Source organism: Musa acuminata, chromosome BXJ1-4, assembly GCF_036884655.1.
Source record: "Musa acuminata AAA Group cultivar baxijiao chromosome BXJ1-4, Cavendish_Baxijiao_AAA, whole genome shotgun sequence".
Taxonomy (NCBI): domain Eukaryota; kingdom Viridiplantae; phylum Streptophyta; class Magnoliopsida; order Zingiberales; family Musaceae; genus Musa; species Musa acuminata.
In genome coordinates, this window is record NC_088330.1 from 30,951,881 (window position 1) to 30,973,214 (window position 21,334).

At 37.2% G+C, this 21,334-nt stretch overlaps 2 protein-coding genes across 6 annotated transcripts in view; one reads left to right on the plus strand and one right to left on the minus strand.

Moving 5' to 3' along the window:
* Positions 1–18,381, minus strand: part of LOC135652634 (protein SHOOT GRAVITROPISM 6-like) — a 49,234-nt gene extending 30,853 nt beyond the window's left edge. The window contains exons 1-21 of one of the 5 annotated variants that reach the window (XM_065173726.1): positions 18,242–18,381; positions 18,067–18,157; positions 17,922–17,976; positions 17,683–17,814; positions 15,733–15,804; positions 13,092–13,182; positions 12,892–12,987; positions 12,740–12,818; positions 12,585–12,648; positions 12,293–12,396; positions 12,086–12,191; positions 8,469–8,558; positions 5,799–5,876; positions 4,043–4,110; positions 3,649–3,748; positions 3,349–3,525; positions 3,179–3,283; positions 2,927–2,992; positions 2,592–2,690; positions 2,419–2,493; positions 1,108–1,167 (exon numbers count right to left, since the gene is read on the minus strand). In XM_065173726.1, the coding sequence (XP_065029798.1) occupies positions 1,108–1,167; positions 2,419–2,493; positions 2,592–2,690; positions 2,927–2,992; positions 3,179–3,283; positions 3,349–3,525; positions 3,649–3,748; positions 4,043–4,110; positions 5,799–5,876; positions 8,469–8,558; positions 12,086–12,191; positions 12,293–12,396; positions 12,585–12,648; positions 12,740–12,818; positions 12,892–12,987; positions 13,092–13,182; positions 15,733–15,804; positions 17,683–17,814; positions 17,922–17,976; positions 18,067–18,157; positions 18,242–18,275 (1,842 nt within the window). In that variant the 5' untranslated portion in view covers positions 18,276–18,381. Of the gene's footprint in view, positions 1–1,107; positions 1,168–2,418; positions 2,494–2,591; positions 2,691–2,926; positions 2,993–3,178; positions 3,284–3,348; positions 3,526–3,648; positions 3,749–3,868; positions 3,914–4,042; positions 4,111–5,798; positions 5,877–8,468; positions 8,559–12,085; positions 12,192–12,292; positions 12,397–12,584; positions 12,649–12,739; positions 12,819–12,891; positions 12,988–13,091; positions 13,183–15,732; positions 15,805–17,682; positions 17,815–17,921; positions 17,977–18,066; positions 18,158–18,241 lie in introns of those variants that run through there. The other 4 variants (XM_065173732.1, XM_065173741.1, XM_065173736.1 and 1 more) reach the window with 4 other exon arrangements.
* A 181-nt stretch (positions 18,382–18,562) lies between these two features.
* Positions 18,563–20,375, plus strand: LOC103982037 (pentatricopeptide repeat-containing protein At2g33760). The gene has a single exon (XM_009398869.3). It carries the CDS (start codon positions 18,578–18,580, stop codon positions 20,351–20,353), a length of 1,776 nt encoding a protein of 591 aa, XP_009397144.2. The 5' UTR covers positions 18,563–18,577; the 3' UTR covers positions 20,354–20,375.
* The last annotated feature ends 959 nt before the right edge of the window (positions 20,376–21,334 follow it).

Genomic DNA, 21,334 nt, shown 5'->3' on the forward strand with positions numbered 1-21,334 from the left:
CATTTGAAAGGTGTGCATACCTCAGTTTCCGCTTGATGTATGGACAATTTCATCAAGATCTACATTTACTTCTTAAGTGTTCTACAAGTTGCTGGTTACTGCCATTATCCATTTCATTGCTCCTTTCATTTCTTGCCCTTCTGTTACACTATTACTACTTTAGCAATATTACTTCTGCCTTGCTTTGCTGCAGACTCAGCTTCTTATTATTTTACATTTTTCTTCCGTTAACTCCCAAAATTCATCATTAACAAGCTATTGATCCTTGTCATGGAAACTTCTATGAATTTCCTGGATGTACATAACTGTTTTTCGTTTTCATTAAACATAATTTCCAGCTATTGTTCAATGAAGACATACTTTAAGTGAACAATTAGTCATTTAAGTGTTAATCACCAACCAAAGCACAATCAAAATTGAACAACTATTCTAGACATTTAAGTGAACAATTAGTCATTTAGCCTACACACAAAAACAGATTCATACCTCATTTCATAAAGGAAATGAAAATGTCAGAAAAAGCAAGAGAGAGAGAAAGCAAAGAGAAAAGCAAAAGAGGAGACATAAAAGATAGGGCTTCAAAGATAATGACTAGAGATTCAGTAAAGAGCAAAACCTCTAAAAAAATAACAGAAAAAATTGGAGAAATCTCCATGCAGACATGTTTATCCCCCACCAGAAACACCAAGATGCACTCTTAATCAAAGCCACAATATTTGAATCAAAAACCCTCAAAGTTTTGGATTCTGGTATTTACAGATCATTCAACAAAGAATGAAAAGTCCATCCCAAAAAGTTTCCATCATCAACATTAAATTCTTCATTACTTCAAATTTCTACAATTTCACCAAGATTTTATAATGAGCAGATTCCCACAAACAAGGAATACCAAGATTATTAAATTACATTCAAAATGCAAAAGAAAATAAAAAACAAGTGTTTGTCGGTACAAATTTAACAACAAAAAGATCATTTTCTTGCCATGTAAATAGAGGTTTGATTTGAGATTACTCCAAGTATACAATGGTAACAAACTACCAGGAATGTCAATTTATAAAAGGAAGATGACTCCAACACATTTAAAAGAGTACCTTACAAGTGTTATACCTCATCTTGCCAAAAGAAACTCAGGTTTTTGGGGAATAAAGGACCTAAGAAACATAAAACCTGCAATAAATAGGGTACCCGTAAGAAAGTTTACCGTTCATGCAATATAGCTCACTACATAGACAATACATTCTACATGCATATACACACTTCAAAAAGTTTAAAGATAAGGAACACATTTGTATTAAATACAATGTAGTTCTAATCAAATCTCTAGACAAGACTCAATGAATCAATGTACTGTTAGCATTTATCTTTCTAAACAGGATTTGTAAAATTGTTGTGGTATCAGTTGTAAGAAAGTTTACCGTTCATGCAATATAGCTCACTACATAGACAATACATTCTACGCACATATACACACTTCAAAAAGTTTAAAGATAAAGAACACATCTGTATTAAATAAATGTAGTTCGAATCAAATCTCTAGACAAGACTCGATAAATCAATGTGCTGTTAGCATTTATCTTTCTAAACAGGATTTGTAAAAATGTCGTGGTATCAGTTGTTACTCTCGATAGATAAATTGCATATGCCTTGCAAAGTCACATAACCCTGAACTATAACATGACCCCAATTATAACTTTTCTCCAAACATAATCCCTATCATCAGCAAATGAGAAGAATAGAAAAAATAATCACTGAATATTCTGCTTTTACACAATTCTAATCTAAAAATTTGGTGTTTTTAAACAATCATCATCAGCTCATCTATCCCCTTATAGCTGTAACGTCACATCCAATGCCACCTCCACCATTACCATTCTAAAGCTTACAAAAGCACCACCATGATCACTGCAATGACCTTCTGTTGATCATCCTCATCCACCAGTTTTGCCACAACTTCACTAATACCATTGCCATCATTTGTTGCTATGAACACAGACCTCACCTCTCCCCCACAGCCAACACCATCTAGCAGCAGTCTATCTCATCCACCAGTTTTGCCACAACTTCACCAAAACCATTGCCATTATTTGTTGCTATAAACACAGACTTAAGTTCTCCACAGCCAACACCATCTAGCAACTGCGTAGGCACATTGGCACAAAGTAGATATCTATCTGTGAATTGATGGATAGGGAATGTGTCATCGTAAATATCAATAAGATGGGGAATTTTAGAGTTTTACAAATTTAGCACACGCAGACATATCAGCTCAGAAATAGAGTTGAATTATGAACTTTTGACAAATCAAAGAACCTAACTTTTGACTGATCAAAGAACAGTGACCCTATATGACCACAAATCCCATTGATTATCATTAGAAATACAAGAATTTCCAAGATATAGAAGAGATCAGAAAAGGACCGTCAAAATTTGAGTTGCCAGCTGCTCCCTTGCAACAGGGTCATGCATAAGAACAATTAATCGAGCAAAAAGATCCTGCACAAACAAAAAAGCTTGCACAGATAAGTTATTAAATTCACAGGAAATAAATTACAATTTTAAAATACTCAGACATGAAAAGCAACTTGCTTTACCTCAGGGCTAGGAATATCATTTGAATTATTAAATTCACAGGATATCATACTTGTGTGAAATGACCTGTGCCTGCACAGCTCAGTTATGCACTTGCAGACCTGCCAGAAAATCAACACGAGGAGACCACTAAATATTAGTCCAAGCACAGAAAACCTACAAACCACAAAAATGATATTACCAAATCTACTAGTATCAGTATCAAAAAATAGTGATCTGACATTATATGCCCAAGGCCCCAAGGAATCTCAGATAATTCCTTTGATCAACAAACCACGACACAAAAGCAAAGAGCTTAAACCTATGAAACTCTCCAAGTATAAAAATATATTTTTACCGTTGCAACTGCACCTGTATATTCTTTTGGTAAAAGCATCTTCAAGATGAAAGGCCAGAGTATATGCTGGAGAATATCAGTAGACAAGGGACCAACTTATCAGAAGCATAACTATAAAAGATAGCCACTAAGGAATTAGCAATAAGAGAACCTCAACGAAACTAGAACATACTAAACTAATGAGACAAACCACGAGAACAAAATGCACATCTAAGTAAAAGAAGTTTTAAATGTCACTAGTCATCTCATTACCTCCATCTCAGGAATTGTGATAGCCAATAAAAGGAGACCTTTTTCACAGATTACCCTCAGTTCTGATGGACTAACTGCACCTACCATTACCTGAAAAACTGAAGCCTGCTAAGCTTCTGTTAAATAAAAATACGCCAGCCATAATTACTCAGTACAAGCCCAGGTCTTACCTTAAGGTTCCTATTCTGAAATGACTGGAAAGGGCTGCCCCTAGAAGAGGCTTCCTTCAAAGACTTGAATATTTTTATTTCCTGGTCTGAAATAGCACAATGGCGTACAAGGTACTCCACAAAAAGCTCTGCAGGAGGCCCACTTAAGTAACAGTGCGAAGCCATGACAACAATTAACTGAAACAACAGTTGTATTTGTGTGAATATAGAAACATAGCTAAATCAAAATCCATAATCTAAAGCTTTGATACAAAAGAACTTGAAGGAGTAAAAGAGTAATAAGAGGAAATAGTGGCTTACTTCTGCAAGTGCTTTTCTAACACCTAAGCTCTGCTCATCTACCAGCAATTTGACAACTTCAACAAGTGATACTCTTTTTCCATGCCAAGCTTCCAACAACCTACATAGACAACAACCGGGGATTAAGATGGGATTGAAGCCAGATTAGAGTTTTTCTAAGAAAAGATTGAATTTCATATTAAACCCTATGTTTTTGCTATATTACAGTTTGAACCTCCACCTGCTGAAGATAACATTCCACACACACCCTTGGTTTCCCAAAGTGAATTAGATATTTTGGTCAAAATGGAGTGCAGGATGTTGTCTGCCATAGAGGGATGTTGGAACTTGGAAGCATAAAATCACAAAAACAAATGAAATCATCTTTAAAAATGGCTAAAATTTGGAAACAAACCTGGGTAATAGATGCTTTACTGCATAGAGTGCTCCAATTGTTGACAGTTCATCTTTTGACTGACATTTCTGAAACAGAAGCACAAGAAACTTTAATCAGGAAGAGACAGAGATATTTTTTCTAATACATGATCCCAAGAATCATAATCTTATAATGTTAAGGATGCTGATTTCAGTGTGATTTAAGTGTGTCATATCTAATAGTCAATCCTAAAAGTTATTGCCATAAAATGGTTGAAGGTAACTATTTAGTTGGTATTTAGCCATTAAATAGACAGTTAATATGAGTATATCCATGGACTGCAATTTCACCCACAACGGTTCAGTACAGGTGGCATGTACCAGTTCAACTGCTACCCAAAACCCAGAGCAAACAATTTCAAGCCAGATCAGGGTGGTATAAGGCATACCGGCTGGGACACCTAATGTACCAGTCGTATGGCAGATATTCAACCATTACCGATCAATACGATATGCCAACAGTCAAATTTAACCCAAATTTGACCGTTGGCCCACATTTGGGGGTAATATAACCCGCTCTTGGCTGCCTCCTCTCCCCCTCTATCACTGTCACTCACTCTCTTTCTCACTCTCACTTCTCACCCTCAGTCTTTTGATTTCAAATTGTGATTAGTGGAGGCTGATCGGGATAAAAGAGGCTTGGAATCTCGAGATTGGGTGGAAGTTGTCTTCAATTTAAGATATACTGTATGTCTAGCATAAACTATTTTTTTTCTGTAGGGCACAATGCTTGCAAGAATGTCGGTCTTAAATGATTCATGCATGAAATCCCTTTTAGATCCAAATATTGTATTTCACAACTCCACCTCAAATATGTTTTTGGGTAAAAACAAAGCAGAATTTGTTCCAGTCTAAAAGATGAATCAATGAATCAATTCCAATTTAAATTACTTTGAGAAAACTATGGTTTTTTTAGTTGTGTTGAGCTCTATATCAGATGCAGTAAGGAAATTTTATTAGTTCAGTAGTCTTATTGTGATAAAGCATAATTATATTACTAGTACATCAAGGGTTCAAAAATGACTAGGATAAGTTGTTCTAAAGTCTATGAAATTAACAGTGAATCTGAGAATAATTGATTGATTGCCAGATAATTTTATTATTCACAAATTGTAGTATTGATACTTTGATAGTTTTCTTGTATCATGAATTTCAATGACAATTATGTTCTGGTACATATTGCTTCAAAGTTTGAAGTTCAAACTATGCATTGGCAAATAATATTTCCTCATTTAATTTGACAACCTTTGAGACAAGCTTCATATTACATTTTAAGTATGAAACTTGGAAAAGATTTTTCAGACAATGATTCTGTTATCAATTTCCAGGCTAACATGAAGCAAAATACTGAATCATATGACTCTTGTATTACTAAATCAGTAAAAAAGGTAAGGTTGATAATCTGTTTAATATCATGATAACTTTCTCAAGCACTGCAGAAACCATTGAAACCATAATGATTCTAGTTGGCCTTGAAGCTTATTATAATTAATGAATACACTCTATTCCAGAGTGGAACATGTCTATATCTAAGATAATTTCATAAGATATGTTATTCCGATTTCCAATCATTATACTCACTCGATGGGGAACCGTGTAAGGACTAAAGCTTGTATGCTTCAATGTGTCTATTTTATAATATATGTCCATTCCCAAACGTAACCAGACAAGTTACTATTTCAAATTACCAATATGTCGATGCAACTACAAAACATTGCACTTTAACAACCACTCACATTCAGAAGGAAGACACAGAGATCCTCAGGATATACAGAACCAATTACAAGAAAGCAATGCTGAATCTCATTATAAGTCTGCAAAAGAAGAATAAACTGATCAATATATCATAGTTTAACAAAATGTCTTGCGTTTAAACAAGTAGATGAATAATGCAAAGAAAAAAAGAAAGAAAATAGAAGAGCAGCAAATTGATGATTGTAGCAATGTTATGTAGCAGTACATTAATCATGGTTTGACATTTCAGTTAGGAGACCCATACCGGTCAATGACCAGACCAGTATGGGTCTGGTCAGTGCCAGCATGACAGCATCCAGTACACTGGAGGAGAGGTAGAAAGGGAGAAGAAGAGGAGGACAAAGAGGAGAGGAGGAATTGACAAAGACGAGGAGGCAGAAGAGAGCAGTATCAGTCCGAGCAGTGGACAGGAGTGTTGGTGGCACTGGGCAGGCAGCACGAGCAGCAAGTGGTCTGTGACAAGTGGTGCAAAGGAGATGAGTGTGGAAGGAGATATCATGAGACAGAGAAAGCGGAGGTATTATGGTTCCTATTTATTGGAGTTAAAAAGAAAAATAAGAAAATTCATGCAATAAGCCTTGTACCGCAACTGGACACTAGAAAGGGGCAGTCCACATCTCGGTGCACTCCCAAACCAATAGATAATGGCCAGTACATACTCGTCCAAGCAAAATGGAATTCCTTGAAATTAATTTACTATCCATGAATAGCAAGAAACCATTCTCCATGAACTGATACTAGACGAATGACATGTATTTTACTCGCATAAATATGCATGTCTAAACACAAGAGTAATAATTAACATGCAATGGCACATGGCTCACTATCTTTGCCAGATTTCTTCTATAACCATTTCTGTTTTGATGGGGGCTTCTGGCCATTTAATCATATATCTAGAATCCCCTAAGTCCAATACGTTAAAATCTTCATGCAACTACCTCTTAGCTATCACATTCACAATGACAAGTTCCTTGTTAAAAAAGGTTGGTTGTCCAATCCTCCTGGCTTGATCCATAAATCTTCTTATCATATATTTTCTAACTATTAGCCTGCCTTCGAGATTTGGAAGGTCATTCAATAACTTACGCTGTAAAGGACATTGGGTTTTTGGGGAACCCATTTCATTCTATCCTTACACCATTTTGTTCGAAATGAACTTGTGAATCAGGCAAAAATTATAGGCTTTTCCAGGATGTTTGACCTAAAACTGGAAATTTGCTTAGAAAGCTTTAGGTGGTTTCCTCTTGAAGGGTTGATAACCTTAAAAAAGGAATTGCTTAGATTTCACTTTTTTCTTGCTTCATGCAGAGAGTTCTTATTGTTCTCCGAGTTATTGAAGTGTTTGATGGAAATTGAACATTAACTTCAAATGAAAAGAATAAATAAAAGGCTATCTTTATCTGTTTTGTAAAAGAAAAAAAGTCTCAAAAAGGAAAAGAAGAAAGAAAAAAAAAGGAGAAGAGAAAACAGAGGAGCATCATCTATTCAAAGCAAAATTTTCTAACAAAAAAAGGAAGAAACAGGGAGTAACTAGAAAAAAAAAAGGAAGAGCTACTCTTTAGTAGATCAATGAAGGGGCCAATGCCAGAGAACCTAAAGAATCAACCTATAGATTAAGAGATGATCACGAGGATTGCTCTTTAAACAAAGAACAACAACTAAAGGTAGTTAGATGAAAAGGGAAAATCAAAGTGGTTAAGAAATCTAATAACAAAAACAGACACTTTCAAGTAACTTCTGGTGTTGTGGAACAAATCTTAGCCCCAAATATTAAAAGACAAATTGGTGAAATATGTAGGTAGCTAAAATAACACGCAAAAAATCTCCTAAAGCTGTGAAAAATTTGGGAAAGCATTATCTAAGAAGTTACAAGCTTAAAAAATGAAGAAGTTTCAGATGATTTTAGCAATGACCTTATGCAGTGGAGAACTATTACTTCCAATTCCTGAAAAACTTTGTATTAATCAAATTGTAAATGATGCTTTGATATGTGGTTTTCCTCTAGTAGCAGTGCACCTAAAGTTCAGAGCATCAAATCCAAAGAAGGCAAGTGAAGAAAAGATGATGGCAGACCCAAGGTTATTTTTTTTCCGAAGGCTGACTTTCTTATTAAGCTGCTACCTCATCAAGACTTTTACCAAATATTTTCAAATGTAATCTAATAGTGGTACAACATTTTGAAACAAGTGGGTCCAATGCCAAAAGTCGTCTCAATAATCTCTGAGGTAGACCTATGACCAAGAAGCTTATCGTTATATGACTAATAGTGAACCTTGTGCACTAGATTACACTCTTCAGTGCTTAAAATCATTTGGTTAGAAATTTCATGAATGGTTATTCCCTTGTCCACTTTCCATCTAAAATCAAAAGTTCAATCAAATGTCATCGATCCCATAAACTAATGAATGTGGCTATGATGAATGTCTTGTGCTTTCAGTATATTTGAATAATGCAGTATTAAAAGTTTAACCATCATATCATCATAATATTCCCCTCTATCATATAACATGAAATCTTACAGGTTGCATTTCAGAAAATGGTTTGATACCTAAATGTTGAAGAGAAGCCAAAGAAACAAATACAGTGCTAAGTTGGGATTCTCATTTCTGGCATAAACAAATATTAGTCATTACTTCAAACTAAGGAAGCACCTTTAGACCCATCGAGAAGTTCAAACGGTGATCAGTCTGGCTATTGATGCATGCTACGGGGAGAAGCGTGCACAAGATTACTGTAAGTTCCTGCAGAAAACAAATTCACATTTACGAGAAATTGAGCAAAACAAACAAAAGGATTGAAAATTCTAATGTTGCATAATGCCTTAACTACACGGATCACATATAAACCTAATACAAAATCCCATATAAACCTAAACATAAGCATCTAACTTAACAGTTAGATTTCTTTAATGAACAAAAATTGAAACTCAAATCATCAAAATATTCATCTTATTATTTTCTGATATAGACCCATGTATTGAAAATCGTTAATTAGAACTTAAGCCTTCAAACCACTCAAGAATAAACAAAGTCAAGTTTACAGTTTAAACTGCAACTACAAGAAATAAAATCTCTTGATCTGAGTAACAAAAATAATCACTCTACAACTCCTGACAGGGTCTAACTGCTTTGCAGATTCATTAGTAGAGAAAGGAAGAGTGAATTGTTTCCAAAGAAGCATTTCTAAGCACTGATAAAATTGTATGCAATGTGGGAAATATCTGGGTCCTGCAGAAGTAACAGATGCCAGAAAGATCTGGTAAGGTCTGACTAGATTCAGGTGTAGCAGATACATTAAAATCCTGAGGAAACATAGAGCAGACAGTAGCCAAGATGATTTACAACCAAAATATAACATCAGATATGAGGATGATAAGGCTTATAAAGAGTGTCAGAGAGTTGCTTCCAAAAAAAAATGTACAGAGTGGATGGTAGCCAAGATGGTAGGGTAGTATAGTACTTTGTCAGACATGGAGTATAGTACTTTGTTGGACATGGAGACACATATTTGAAAACAAGCTGGGAGCAGGTATAAAATCACCTAAAAGCAAAGATAAATTAACTAGGATCACCATGTGCTTCAACCATACTAGTAGAACATAGATCTTCAAAGCAAGCAATCTCTTGAGGATGCAATTGATATCATTTCAAAATAAAGCATTAACCACTAAAATCAACCAGCAAACCATTCTATTGAGTTTTTCTTACACAATGTCAGCCTCATCTAATTAACTGACAATGGCTCTATAGAATTTAGTTTCCTTACTTTTTTGCTTCTCAAGGTGAAGATAGGCCAAGGTTATCAATTTATTTACTATGACAAATGTAAGAAAAACAAGATGAGATATAGTAAAAAAAGAGAGAAGAAAGAAAGAAAGAAAGAAAAGAGAGACAGATACACAGCAAGAAGTTTTCTCTGGAAAAAAAGAGCCAGAGATTAATGTTGTGCTATTATGCTCACATGGTCATGGAAAACAATAATAATGCTAACTAAAAGTGCACCTTAATTACAGCAAGCAAGCCCTAGGATGTTTCTTCTGGACACTGAAATGGTGTTCCTCAGGCTTGTATCAATGCACATGCATATTATATCAACTGCTTAAACTTCAAACCATGCAATGGATTTTGGCCTTCAACCTTGGACCTCAAGAAAGAATCTGCCCATATCTAGCCTACAAATGGTCAGCCACATTCTTGGTCAAAACTAGGGACTAATTTTTCAAATGGTCTGGAGAGAATAATGATAAGAACAGGCCCAAGCTTGGCCCAGTTCTTCTAATCAGCAATTTTTAGCCCAACACAACCATTTCCAGGCATACGCGGTGACCTATAATGAAGAAAAAGCACTCATGTAGGAACAAGCAAAAGTTCGGGGAACAAGCTTAGAGATCCAGAGCCTGACAAAACGTTTTTTCATTGGCCATTCAAAGGTTGATTGTCCCTTATCACATAAGTTGATCCCCTCAAGCACCAAGCAATCAAGAATTAAGTAAATGTATATGCACCCTCAGCCCCATGCTCGGCTTGCCAGGCATACATGAATAGAAAATCAAAGTTATAAGGAAGAAATTTTGAAGTTTTTCCGATTAGGAACTTTAATCATTGATCTAGAGCTTGATTGCCACTAATCACCAATTAGAAACTTTAATCACAAGAGTATGAGAAAAAGTGGGAATGAGAGAGTGCACTAAAGTTAGTGAGAGTGAGTGAAAAATGGGGGAGGGAGGGAAATTGAAAGCCCCAAAAAGAGACCCCAACCTTCAATTTGACCATTAGGGCTAGATTTGACCAGTTTTGGGTTGGTACCAATCGAAATCCAATGTGTTTTGATCATATCAAACAGGTCAATAAGGGTCGAACTTCAATCATATCGATCGATATACCACCCATATCGACTGATACTAGATCAGTTTTCCATGTACCGCCTGAAATGGTTAGGTAACAATCAAGTTTGAATGTATCATATGGGTCGGTAATGGTCGAGTTTCCACGTACTGCCTGAAATGGTTAGGTAACAGTCTTTGAATGTATCATACGGGTCGGTAATGGTCAAGTTTCAATTATATCAACCCATACACCACCCTACCGACTGATACCATGGCAATTTTCTATGTACCACCCAAAACCGATACATACAACTCATTTCATACCATTTCAGGTCGTACGTCAAGCCTTGGACATACCTATCTTGAACTTAGTCAGCAATCAATAAAACCTATTCAACCAAAGGAAAGGGCTCGCCATTATTGGGCTTTATTTTACAATTGAAAGCCTCGTATAGCAGGTGCTAACTCCAATCTTAACCCAGACATCATGCTCGTTGACCAAGAAAGAATGTTTGGAGGATCTTCCATCCAAGACAACGATCCCAAGCCCAACAAAAAAAAAAAAAGTGACCAATCCATCTTTGGATTCAACACTACAAAATATATTCCAGCTCAAGATGGAAAAGGCAAGGATCAAGAGTAATAACCCTGAGCAAGCCTTGTATAAGATAGTATAATTCTTGATTCCTTTCCATTTCTTGTGATTTTAAAACTATTCCATTTGCCATTATTTATACTTTCTAGTAGCTAAAGAGTCATGAGAGTCCTAATTTTAGTCTAACTAATGTTCAAGAGCCCTATTAGGAACATTGCATGGACTATGAGTTAGAAAGGTTGTTTCACTATTAAAAGACACATTTGAAGTGTTATAATCATTGTTGAGTGATAATTTTTTCCATAATTGAAAAAAAGAACATTTGATCTTAATTCTCAAGGCATAATTGTTTTTTATTTCCAGTATTAGCATGATTCCTTTAATCTCAGTTGATCCCAAGTCTCTGGAAGTTTTCACCCTTGGAATAGAAAATCAAGGGGCCAGTTTCTAACAATATATAAAAAGCAAAAAAGAACCAAAACATAATCATCAAGTTATTCTGCAAAGTTATATACTACATGGTATGCAATTTCGAATGGTACCGCCCAGTACGGGCGGTACATACCGGTCCAACGGTATACCGGTACGCAGACCGCTAGCTGCCGGACGGAACGTGCTACAGTGCTATAGTGCTACAGTAGAGAGAGAAATATTTAAAATTAGGTATACCGCTCAGTACGCCCTGGTGTACCGCTCGGTACACGGTACCGTACCATACCGAGCTAACCTCGAAACACTGGTATGGTACGGTATTGCATACCTTGATATACTATATATCTTTACTGATACAAGATCATATCATAAATGCACGATCAATCCTTCATAAAAATAGGAATAACAAAATCTACCTCAAAATCAAGTAGGGGAGGACCACTCTCTGATAGCAAACAGGCAGTAAGAAGATTATGCAGACTCTGTGTAGCAAGAAAAGCAATCTCTTGATCTTTCTTGTATCTGACACAGGTAAAACAACAAGCATATAACCACGTCTCATGTTTTACACTCATCTTTGGAAAAATAAATCAATAAAAGATCGTTGTCATCTTAATACACACAAGTCCAAAATCGTTGGGATTAGCCTGGGCAATCCTGCCTTCAACTGCGAACGGGTAATAAGTCCAACCATCTGTCCTAAAGCATCTACTGCAGAAAGTCGTACCTGTACCAACAGATATTATAGGGATATAATATACATGCTATGAGGTAAGATAAATTGATATCTTACCCAAAAGAAGAGGGTACACACATTGAACTTGTACAAGTATGCGTCTGTTTGGAGTTTCCACCTTATGACTATTCATTTAAATTTAAGGGAGTATTTAGAATTTAGATATCATCATTAAATACCTTTAGGTCTCGTGAACCTGCCCAAACTCTCAACAATAACTCAAAAACAGAGTTCATGAATGACCTGAAGTATATTTTAGTGTCAGGCTGATGAATAGCTGATGAGTACATCCAATAATCCATAACACATGAACAGAAAGATATCAGAAGCTTACATCACATCACTATCAAGAAGCGGATCTGAAGGGAAATCTCCAATATACTGCCAAGCAGCCTGACACCAGCATTTAAATGCTGGATAAATGTTTGTCAGTTATGTCAAGATGGTCATATAAAAGCCCTAAAAAAATGTTTAACAAACAAATACCATTTGCAAAAACTGGCCGTTGAGTGTCCCGCACACTTCCAAGAATAGGTAACACACGTAAAAGGACATCTTTCAAATGTGGGGTGAATTTCAAGGCTTGGGGAACAGTACACAATGTTAGCTAAAAGTGTGTAGATACCATCCAATAAATTCAGTTAAAGAAAAAAGAGAGAGAGGGGGGGTGGGGGGGGATTCTACACCTTCAGCAGATGCAAAATCTGCTAGTATCTGCACCATGGACTGTAAAGCTGAATTAGGTCCGGATAAATGGAGAAAAACTTCTTCCATCATCTAGAACATGAGTTTAGCTCAAATCAGATAGTTGATATCAGAAAATGATAAAAAAATGGGAATAAATGAAGAGCCAAATACTACCATCAAATATTAGTATCAAAAAGGATAAAGCAAAGTCTAAAGATGGTTACATTCAAACTATTTGAAAAAGAACAAAGACAAACAAGAAACTAGAGTTCCAACAAGAACAACATATTACACGGCTATATTCAGCTTGCGCTAAGTTTAGACCACAAAACCACAAATGAGGTCTTACTATGGGAACCAAAAATGACAATAACCCAAAAAAAAACAGTTTATAACAACAAGGATTAGCAAGCACATGTAGCCCTGCAATGTTTAAAATTTGAATTTCACCCGGCAAAACTTGTATTCCCATATATGGATTGCCATCTCGTACTGACCATGTGTATCATTCTGATGTACCAACCAATACCAATGTACCAAATGGTATACTGATACATATCAAAGACTCAAAGTGGAAGAAGAAGGAGAAGGGGAGATGGTGGAGGTAGAGGAGGAAGAATAAGATGGAAGAAGAGGAGGCCACGGAGGTGGAAGAGGCGAGAAGATGATGGAAGAAGAGGAGGAGGAAGAGGAAGAGGAAAAGGAAGAGGAGCAAGAGGAAGAGGAGAACAGGAGGAAGCATATCCAAAAATGACAGCAGACAACGAGTGGCAGCAGGCAGCTCAGCGTGTATAGCAAAAAGGGCTCACAAACGCAAGCTGTAAACCATATGAGTTAAATAGGTTTTTTTTTTTTATTAATAGGCCAGACCGGACCCGCCGAAATGGGAGTGGTCCACATACAGGTTCACGCCCAGACTGGTACATGCTGCTGCCCCTTGCGTTCCATCTGAACGAAACCACAGCCCTGATTCCCATAAAACCTTTTTAAAAAGATAAACATTCTTAGGAAGTTGTAATCTTAATCATACACCACTTCAAGTATATTGTAAATTATTTATTTTGATTCAACAACAACAATAAAGCTGTAAATGTCCCAACAAATTTTTCATTTTGATTATGTCTGTTCAAAAGAACATATATGGGAGTTTATCCTAGTGGTATATCCACAAGATCAATATACAGGAGCACATTTTCAGTATGTATAAACAACTATTTCTCAATCAATATAACAAAGCATTGTCATGCATATGCATCCACTCCAATCAAATAAAGGTTAATCTTTCGGTCTAACACCAGTCAAAACAGTACAGTTCCAGTACAGCTCAGGACTAACCTAAAACTGTTATAGCAATATTTTGATGTTCTATAGTTCAGGGTCTGCCATACTGATTCGTACCGCCCGGTACGGGCGATACGTACCGGTCCGAGAGGCGACCGGTACGCGGACCGCCCGCTACACCCAAAAAAAAAACCCGTATCAGACGTTACGGGTAATATCGGGCGGTAACGGTCGAAATCGACCGATACCACTCGGTAACGATCGAAACCGACCGTTACCACACTGTAACAGTGCTATGGTGCTCCAACGGTCAAATTGACCGTTGGAGCCCTTTCTCCTCCTATTTAAACCAATCTTCTCTCCCCTATTTCATTATACTCACTTAAACTCTCTCTCAAACATTTTTTTTCTCTCATAAACTCCATAAAACAACGATTTGTGAATTCAATCGAGGTTAATTTGGGAAGATTAAGAGGAAGAACTTTCTAATCAAGAGGTATGTATTCGTTTTCTTTAATTAGAGAGTAATTAAGATATTTAAGATTATGATTAGTGTTTTTCATGCATAGTAAGTATTGAATAATATTTATCATAGTAAAATAAGTTTAATTAAATTTTATTAAAGTTATTTAATGCTGCGATTAGTTATTTTAATGATGATTTAATCGAAATTTGTTTGATTTTATATCAATTTAATGTTTTTAATACCTATTAGGGTATTTGTCATGTTTATAGTGGTGAAAGAGAAGTAATTAGTGAAAAATTAATTATATTAATCATATAATTAGTGTAGATAAATGATAATTTTATCATAATTTGAATTTTGAATCTATAACGAGCTGAAATACGAACCTCGAACAAGACTACCTCAAAGACCGAAAAAGATATGTGATGCTATTAGCCTATTCTTACCTAATTTACATTGATTTTGCTAAACTTATACTATTACTATATTTATTTGTAACTTGAAAACCCTATCCTAACTTTTTTTAAAATTTTCAGGTATTTTCGGATGGTTAAATCGGTGAAATCGGGTGTACAGCTCGGTACACCCACACCGTACCGTACCGAGCCCGGGTTGAAACGCCAGTATGGTATGGTACGGCGAACCTTGCTATAGTTACAAATCAAGGTATTCTAATAGAAGAGAGAAGTTAAGAGAGTGGCAAATTTCCTAGGCTGTTTTATGTTGAACAGCACAAAAAATGCTGTTTATCAAGGTATTTTAGTGTCTAACTTGGTAGGACTTATTAATAGTTACCAATGTTAAAGGTTTCCAAAAATCTTTCCACCAATCAACTACAAGATCAAGACAGAACAGTTACTATAAAATACTCAAGCTCATCAAAAAAATCTTACCAAGTCAGGCGCATGAGATCCAATTGAAACAAGTAGACCAGCTGCTGCCCTTTGCCAGTCAGCATTAAGTTCCTAGCAGTACATAAGATAAGCCATATGAATATCACATAATATAGGTTAACTAATCATTACAAACAAAATGAAAAAACAAAGTAGAGCAACATCAACTTTCATCTTCAATTTCTATTTTCATCCATGTATCAGAAAAGATTATTCAACTGTTTTATTGTGCACACAGAAAAAGAATAGAATATTGTTCTGAGATTCTCAGGACCCTTGAGAGTTTGAGATCTACTGTTAGATTGTTTGCTTCAGTGGCAGTTAATATTTCTAAAAAGATTATTTCCTTTTCTTTGATGTGTTAGCGTGTGACACCCAAATTTAGTCCCACATTAGATGTGGGAGGAAATTTGAGTTGGTTTAAAGAGTTAGATGGGTCTACTACTGCTAACTTAAGCTTAAGATTTTTAAGCTATGGTTAAGTTCTATCAAGTTAGCAACTGTTATTCTATCGGCTCACGACTTGGAGCTTCTCTATCACCCGAAAGAGTGAAAATAGATCTCTCTTTATTCCACTTTCTCTTATTATGTAACCTTCACGGTGAAAGTCAACAGGCAGTCTGTCTTTGCCAAGAGAAGGTCCACAATACTTTTCTAAATACATATAATTGATCTCATGTTGGTTGCTCCTCTATGACAGAGCGACTGAGGTTTAAGACAATGAAATAACTCCCCTGCTTCCTCCCTAAACATCGCACTGGTGGAAGCCTCATGCAATAAGCAGTCCTCTTAAAGCCTCACTAGGATTTTGTCTCAAAAGTTCAATATTGATTAAAAATTAAGATGATCAACATAGATAAATCCTGTAATTGCATTCTTGTCCAATGTATTTAATAAAAGGCCAAAAGGGCCCTCTCATGTTCTATATCACCCAGACCATTAAGCTATTAAAGTTCACAAACTTCTCACTACTACAATCATTAAGCCTTCATTTATCACGGAATACAGGTCTTCTAAGATCCAATGAGTAGCACATTTTCTATGACACACACTCCTTCAAAAGGGCTAGTAATTATCTGTTTTTGGTTAAAGAATTGAAGAAGTAGCTGCTTTTTCCCAACCTCGTTAGTTTTCCTACTCTTTTCTTTCTCTGCTTTTTTCCCAACCCCTAAAATATCAGTTTATATGCCAGTATGTATCATCTGGTGTGGTTGAAAAAAATGAAATAAAACAAAATATTGAAATGTATCGGTACTGGTTCAATCAGTATTTGAATCATTGATCATCAACTTATCTAAAACCATTAAAAGTCAACAAGATATTTCAATCTAGAACCTGTTCAAACCAATCACAATTGTAAAACATCTTTAAGGATAGCAAGCAATGCCTCATTTTCTTGTCAGAGGTTACAGATGAATTCAATTTAAGTTCCAGTAATCATGTAGCTATAAGACTTAAGAAATACACTCTCAACATAGAGGGCCGTTAGAACCATGTGCTTGAGGATCAGCACAAAGTGGACCGTAGTCCGAGAAGGAACAAGTAGAGTGAAATGAAAATTACTCAACCATCTACATAAACCTTCTAATTGAATCCGGAGAAGGTAGGGTTAATATTATTATTGCATTAGTTTATTGGTTTTGACTTCTTTTTTGAGGCTTTAGGTCCTTTTCTCTTAATTCATATTAAAAAGTATCAAATTTACAGACACCATTTGATTTAACAACAAAAGTATATTTATATTACCAGCATTTGATGTGATTTACAATAAAAACATATTAAAAAGTCACTACTCACAAACCTAAGGTATCACAAAGTCAAGGAAACAAATATTGTAGAAGAAATGATATGGTAAAGTCCATATCTAACATGAAGAAGTAAAAACATGAAATCAATTAAATCAAAATTGCGAACAATTCTTCATCAAATGTACATTCAAGGTATTCATACCTTAGAGGTGATAATCTCTGAAGTGGCTATCTTTGCAAGCTTAGCCATATATGTAGAGTCGACATCCTTCGGGTCCATAGCCCGAACTGCCCCCGCCATAACAAGGAACACTCCAGCCATGTTACCAAAACGCTGAGCAACAGACCGATCCCAATCAAACCAATTCAAGATACACGATCAAGAATCAAAGAAAACAGACACAGATTCTTGAATTGATTAAATTCACGGGAATTACATACCCGACGCCCTCCTTTGGATATTGAGACACAGCAATCAATGACCAAAAGGGGATTCCTGCGAAGCAAAGCCCTTCAAGATTCTGAAGCAAGGAGCAAGAGGAAAAGATCTCAGGGAAGGAACAAGAACAAAATATAGGGTAATTACAGCGGCGCGATTTCTTTAAGAGCGGCCAGAGATGATTCCCTTACGACGGGCGATTCGTCGACCAAAGACGACACCAGCACCTGCACGGCCTCTGCGAGGAAGAAATGGAGGAAACGGAATGAAGCCTCAGGAAAAAGAGAGAAGAAGGGTTGGAATTGGGGGGACAAAGGTTAACCTAGGGCGGGCAGAGAACCGGAGGAGGACGCCATGGCCGACGAAGCGAAGGAGACGAACAATAGGCAACAGAAACCCAACTAAGAAAATAATCAGGGGGCGGTGACAGCACAACCGAAGGAGAGTGTGGGGTCGGGCCTCGGCAGCGCAATTTACGTTTTCCCTTATAAAATAAAATAAAATAAAATAGGGAGATGGGAGTCCGTAGGTATGGACTCCACGTGGGCTGTGCACCAACAAATCTCAAACGTCGCTTAGTTCCCTTGCGACCTATCTCAACCGTTCGCGCACATTGATCTCCTCACACCGACGTTTGGGCCTCTCCGGCTTCTCTCTCATGATACGAAGAGCAACCGTACGTCCCTGCCCGCACTCACCAACCTATGAAGCCCTCCTCCGTGCGGGACGCCGCGTTCGCCCTCTTCAACAGGTCCATGCCCGCATCGTCGTCGCCGGCCACCACCGCACACGCTCCTTCCTAACCAAGCTTCTTACTCTCATCCTCTGCTCCTCCTCCTCCGCCAGCTGTTCCACCGCCGCCTATGCCCGCACCCTCTTCCTCTCCATCCCCGAGCCGGACACCTTTCTCTTTAACTCCCTCATCACCGCAGCCGCCAAATACGGCCGCCCAGCCGACGCCATCGTTCACTACCGCCGCATGTCCGCCGCCTGCTTGGAGCCCTCCAATTACACCTTCACCTCCGTCGTCAAAGCCTGCGCCGATCTCTCCGCATCGCGAACCGGTCGAGTTGTCCATTCGCGAGTCATCTCTAATGGGTTTGATTCCGATGTATTCGTTCAGACCGCATTGGTGGTGTTCTATGGAAAAACGGGCGATTTGCACCACGCGAGGAAGCTGTTCGACAGAATTCCCAATCGGACGGTCGTTGCTTGGAATGCAATGATTGCTGGGTATGAGCAGAATGGTCTTGCTGAGGAAGCTGTTGCGATATTCCAATTGATGCAGGTGGCCGGCAAGGAACCGGATTCAGCCACTCTGGTCAGCTTGTTGTCAGCATCCTCCCAGTTGGGTGCCTTGAGTTTGGGTCAGTGGGTGAATGACTATTTAGTCAACAAAGGTCTAGAGCTCAATGTGGTTCTTGGCACTGCACTGATAAACATGTATGCTCGATGTGGTCATTTAGAAAAAGCTCGCAAGATCTTCAATGGCCTCCAGGAGCGAAATGTGGTTGCTTGGACTGCAATGATATCAGGATATGGGATGCATGGTCACGGGCATCAAGCAATTAAGCTCTTCCAACAAATGAAGTCAAGTGGACTGTCACCTAATGATGTCACGTTTGTTGCGGTTCTATCCGCATGTGCACATGCGGGACTTGTTAGCGAGGGCCAGGAGATCTTTGCATCAATGAGGCGAGACTATGGGCTGGTTCCTCGTGTCGAGCATCAAGTTTGTGTGGTAGACATGCTTGGGAGAGCTGGACTTTTGGATGAAGCAATGCTGTTCATAAGGGAAGAGACGAGGGGGCTGCCAGGGCCGGAAGTATTGACAGCGATGCTTGGGGCCTGCAAAATGCACAAGAATTTCAGTCTTGGTGTGGAGGTGGCAGAACACCTTCTTGCCATTGAACCTGGGAATCCTGCTCACTATGTGCTGCTCTCCAACATTTTTGCATTGGCTGGCAGGATGGATCGAGTGGAGAAGATTAGAAACGTAATGATCCACAGGCATTTGAAAAAGCAAATTGGGTATAGCTTGATAGAGATCAATCAAACAGCCCATGTATTCCGCATGGGGGATACATCTCACCAACAGACTATGGAAATTTACAAATACTTGGAAGAATTGATCAACAAGATTAAGGAAGCAGGTTATGTGCCTGAAACCAGTGCAGCATTGCATGAATTGGAAGAAGAGGAAAGGGAATTTGCACTTAGATTCCACAGTGAGAAACTCGCGGTGGCATTTGGGCTCATGAATACTTCCAAGAACTCACTCATTAGGATTGTTAAGAACCTACGGATGTGTAACGATTGCCATTTGGCTTTCAATTTCATATCACTTGTTTCAGGAAGAGAGATAATTGTTAGAGATAAGCATCGATTCCACCATTTTAAACAGGGCTTATGTTCTTGTCAAAATTATTGGTAGTGAAACACTTTATTGTTTGTTATATTAACATGGCAATCTTGATATGTCATTTTTTAGTAAAGTTGAACCTAAGATGGTAGTCATTGCTTGATTGAGGAGATTGATGAACTTTGGCTTACCTGATCAGGTAATCTGCAATTTGGAAACCAAAATTGTAGGTCACTGATTCTACAGTGTATCGAGTAGAACACTCAATTCTCACATTGTTATTATCTTTCAGACTTTGTTTTCACAATTACATCACTCGGTTTTCATTGTAGCAAAGATATCAAAATATTAGTATGTTTCTTGAAGAAGCAGCTTTGATTACAATGTATACCAAGTCATTAATTCACTGAAACATTTTGTAAAATTATTCTTGATCATATTTTATCGAAGCCTCGTGTTCTCAGCTTGTCACAAGGAAGCAGCTGCTAGTACTCTACCAACTTTGAGGTTCATGATTACGATATTATCAGAGATATTATTTTACTGAAGCATCATTTATAAAGGATCATTTTTTCATCTTTATATTCCAAGGTTCTTTCTTTACATATTTAATATAATTTTATAATACTTTATATCAAGGATTGAAATATCATATCGTATCGGTGTTTCGAGCTTGGCTCGATATGATACGGTACTGTGTACCATATCGTACCGAGGCCATCAATATCATTGAGTCTTGCCCTTTTCTTATAACATATAAATCAAAATTTTCTTCTAATAACTTCTATTGTTGCACAACTAGTCTAGTCATAAAACTTGTAGATTTTCTACTAAGTGCATCAGCTACAACATTGGCTTTACCTGGGTGATAACAGATGGTATAATCATAATCATTTAGAAATTCTATCTATCTCCGTTGCATCATGTTTAACTCTTTTTGAGTAAAAATATACTTTAAACTCTTATGGTCAATAAAGATTTTAAATGTCCGCCCATATAAGTAATGCATCCAAATCTTTAGAGCAAAAATAATTGTTACCAATTCCAAATCAT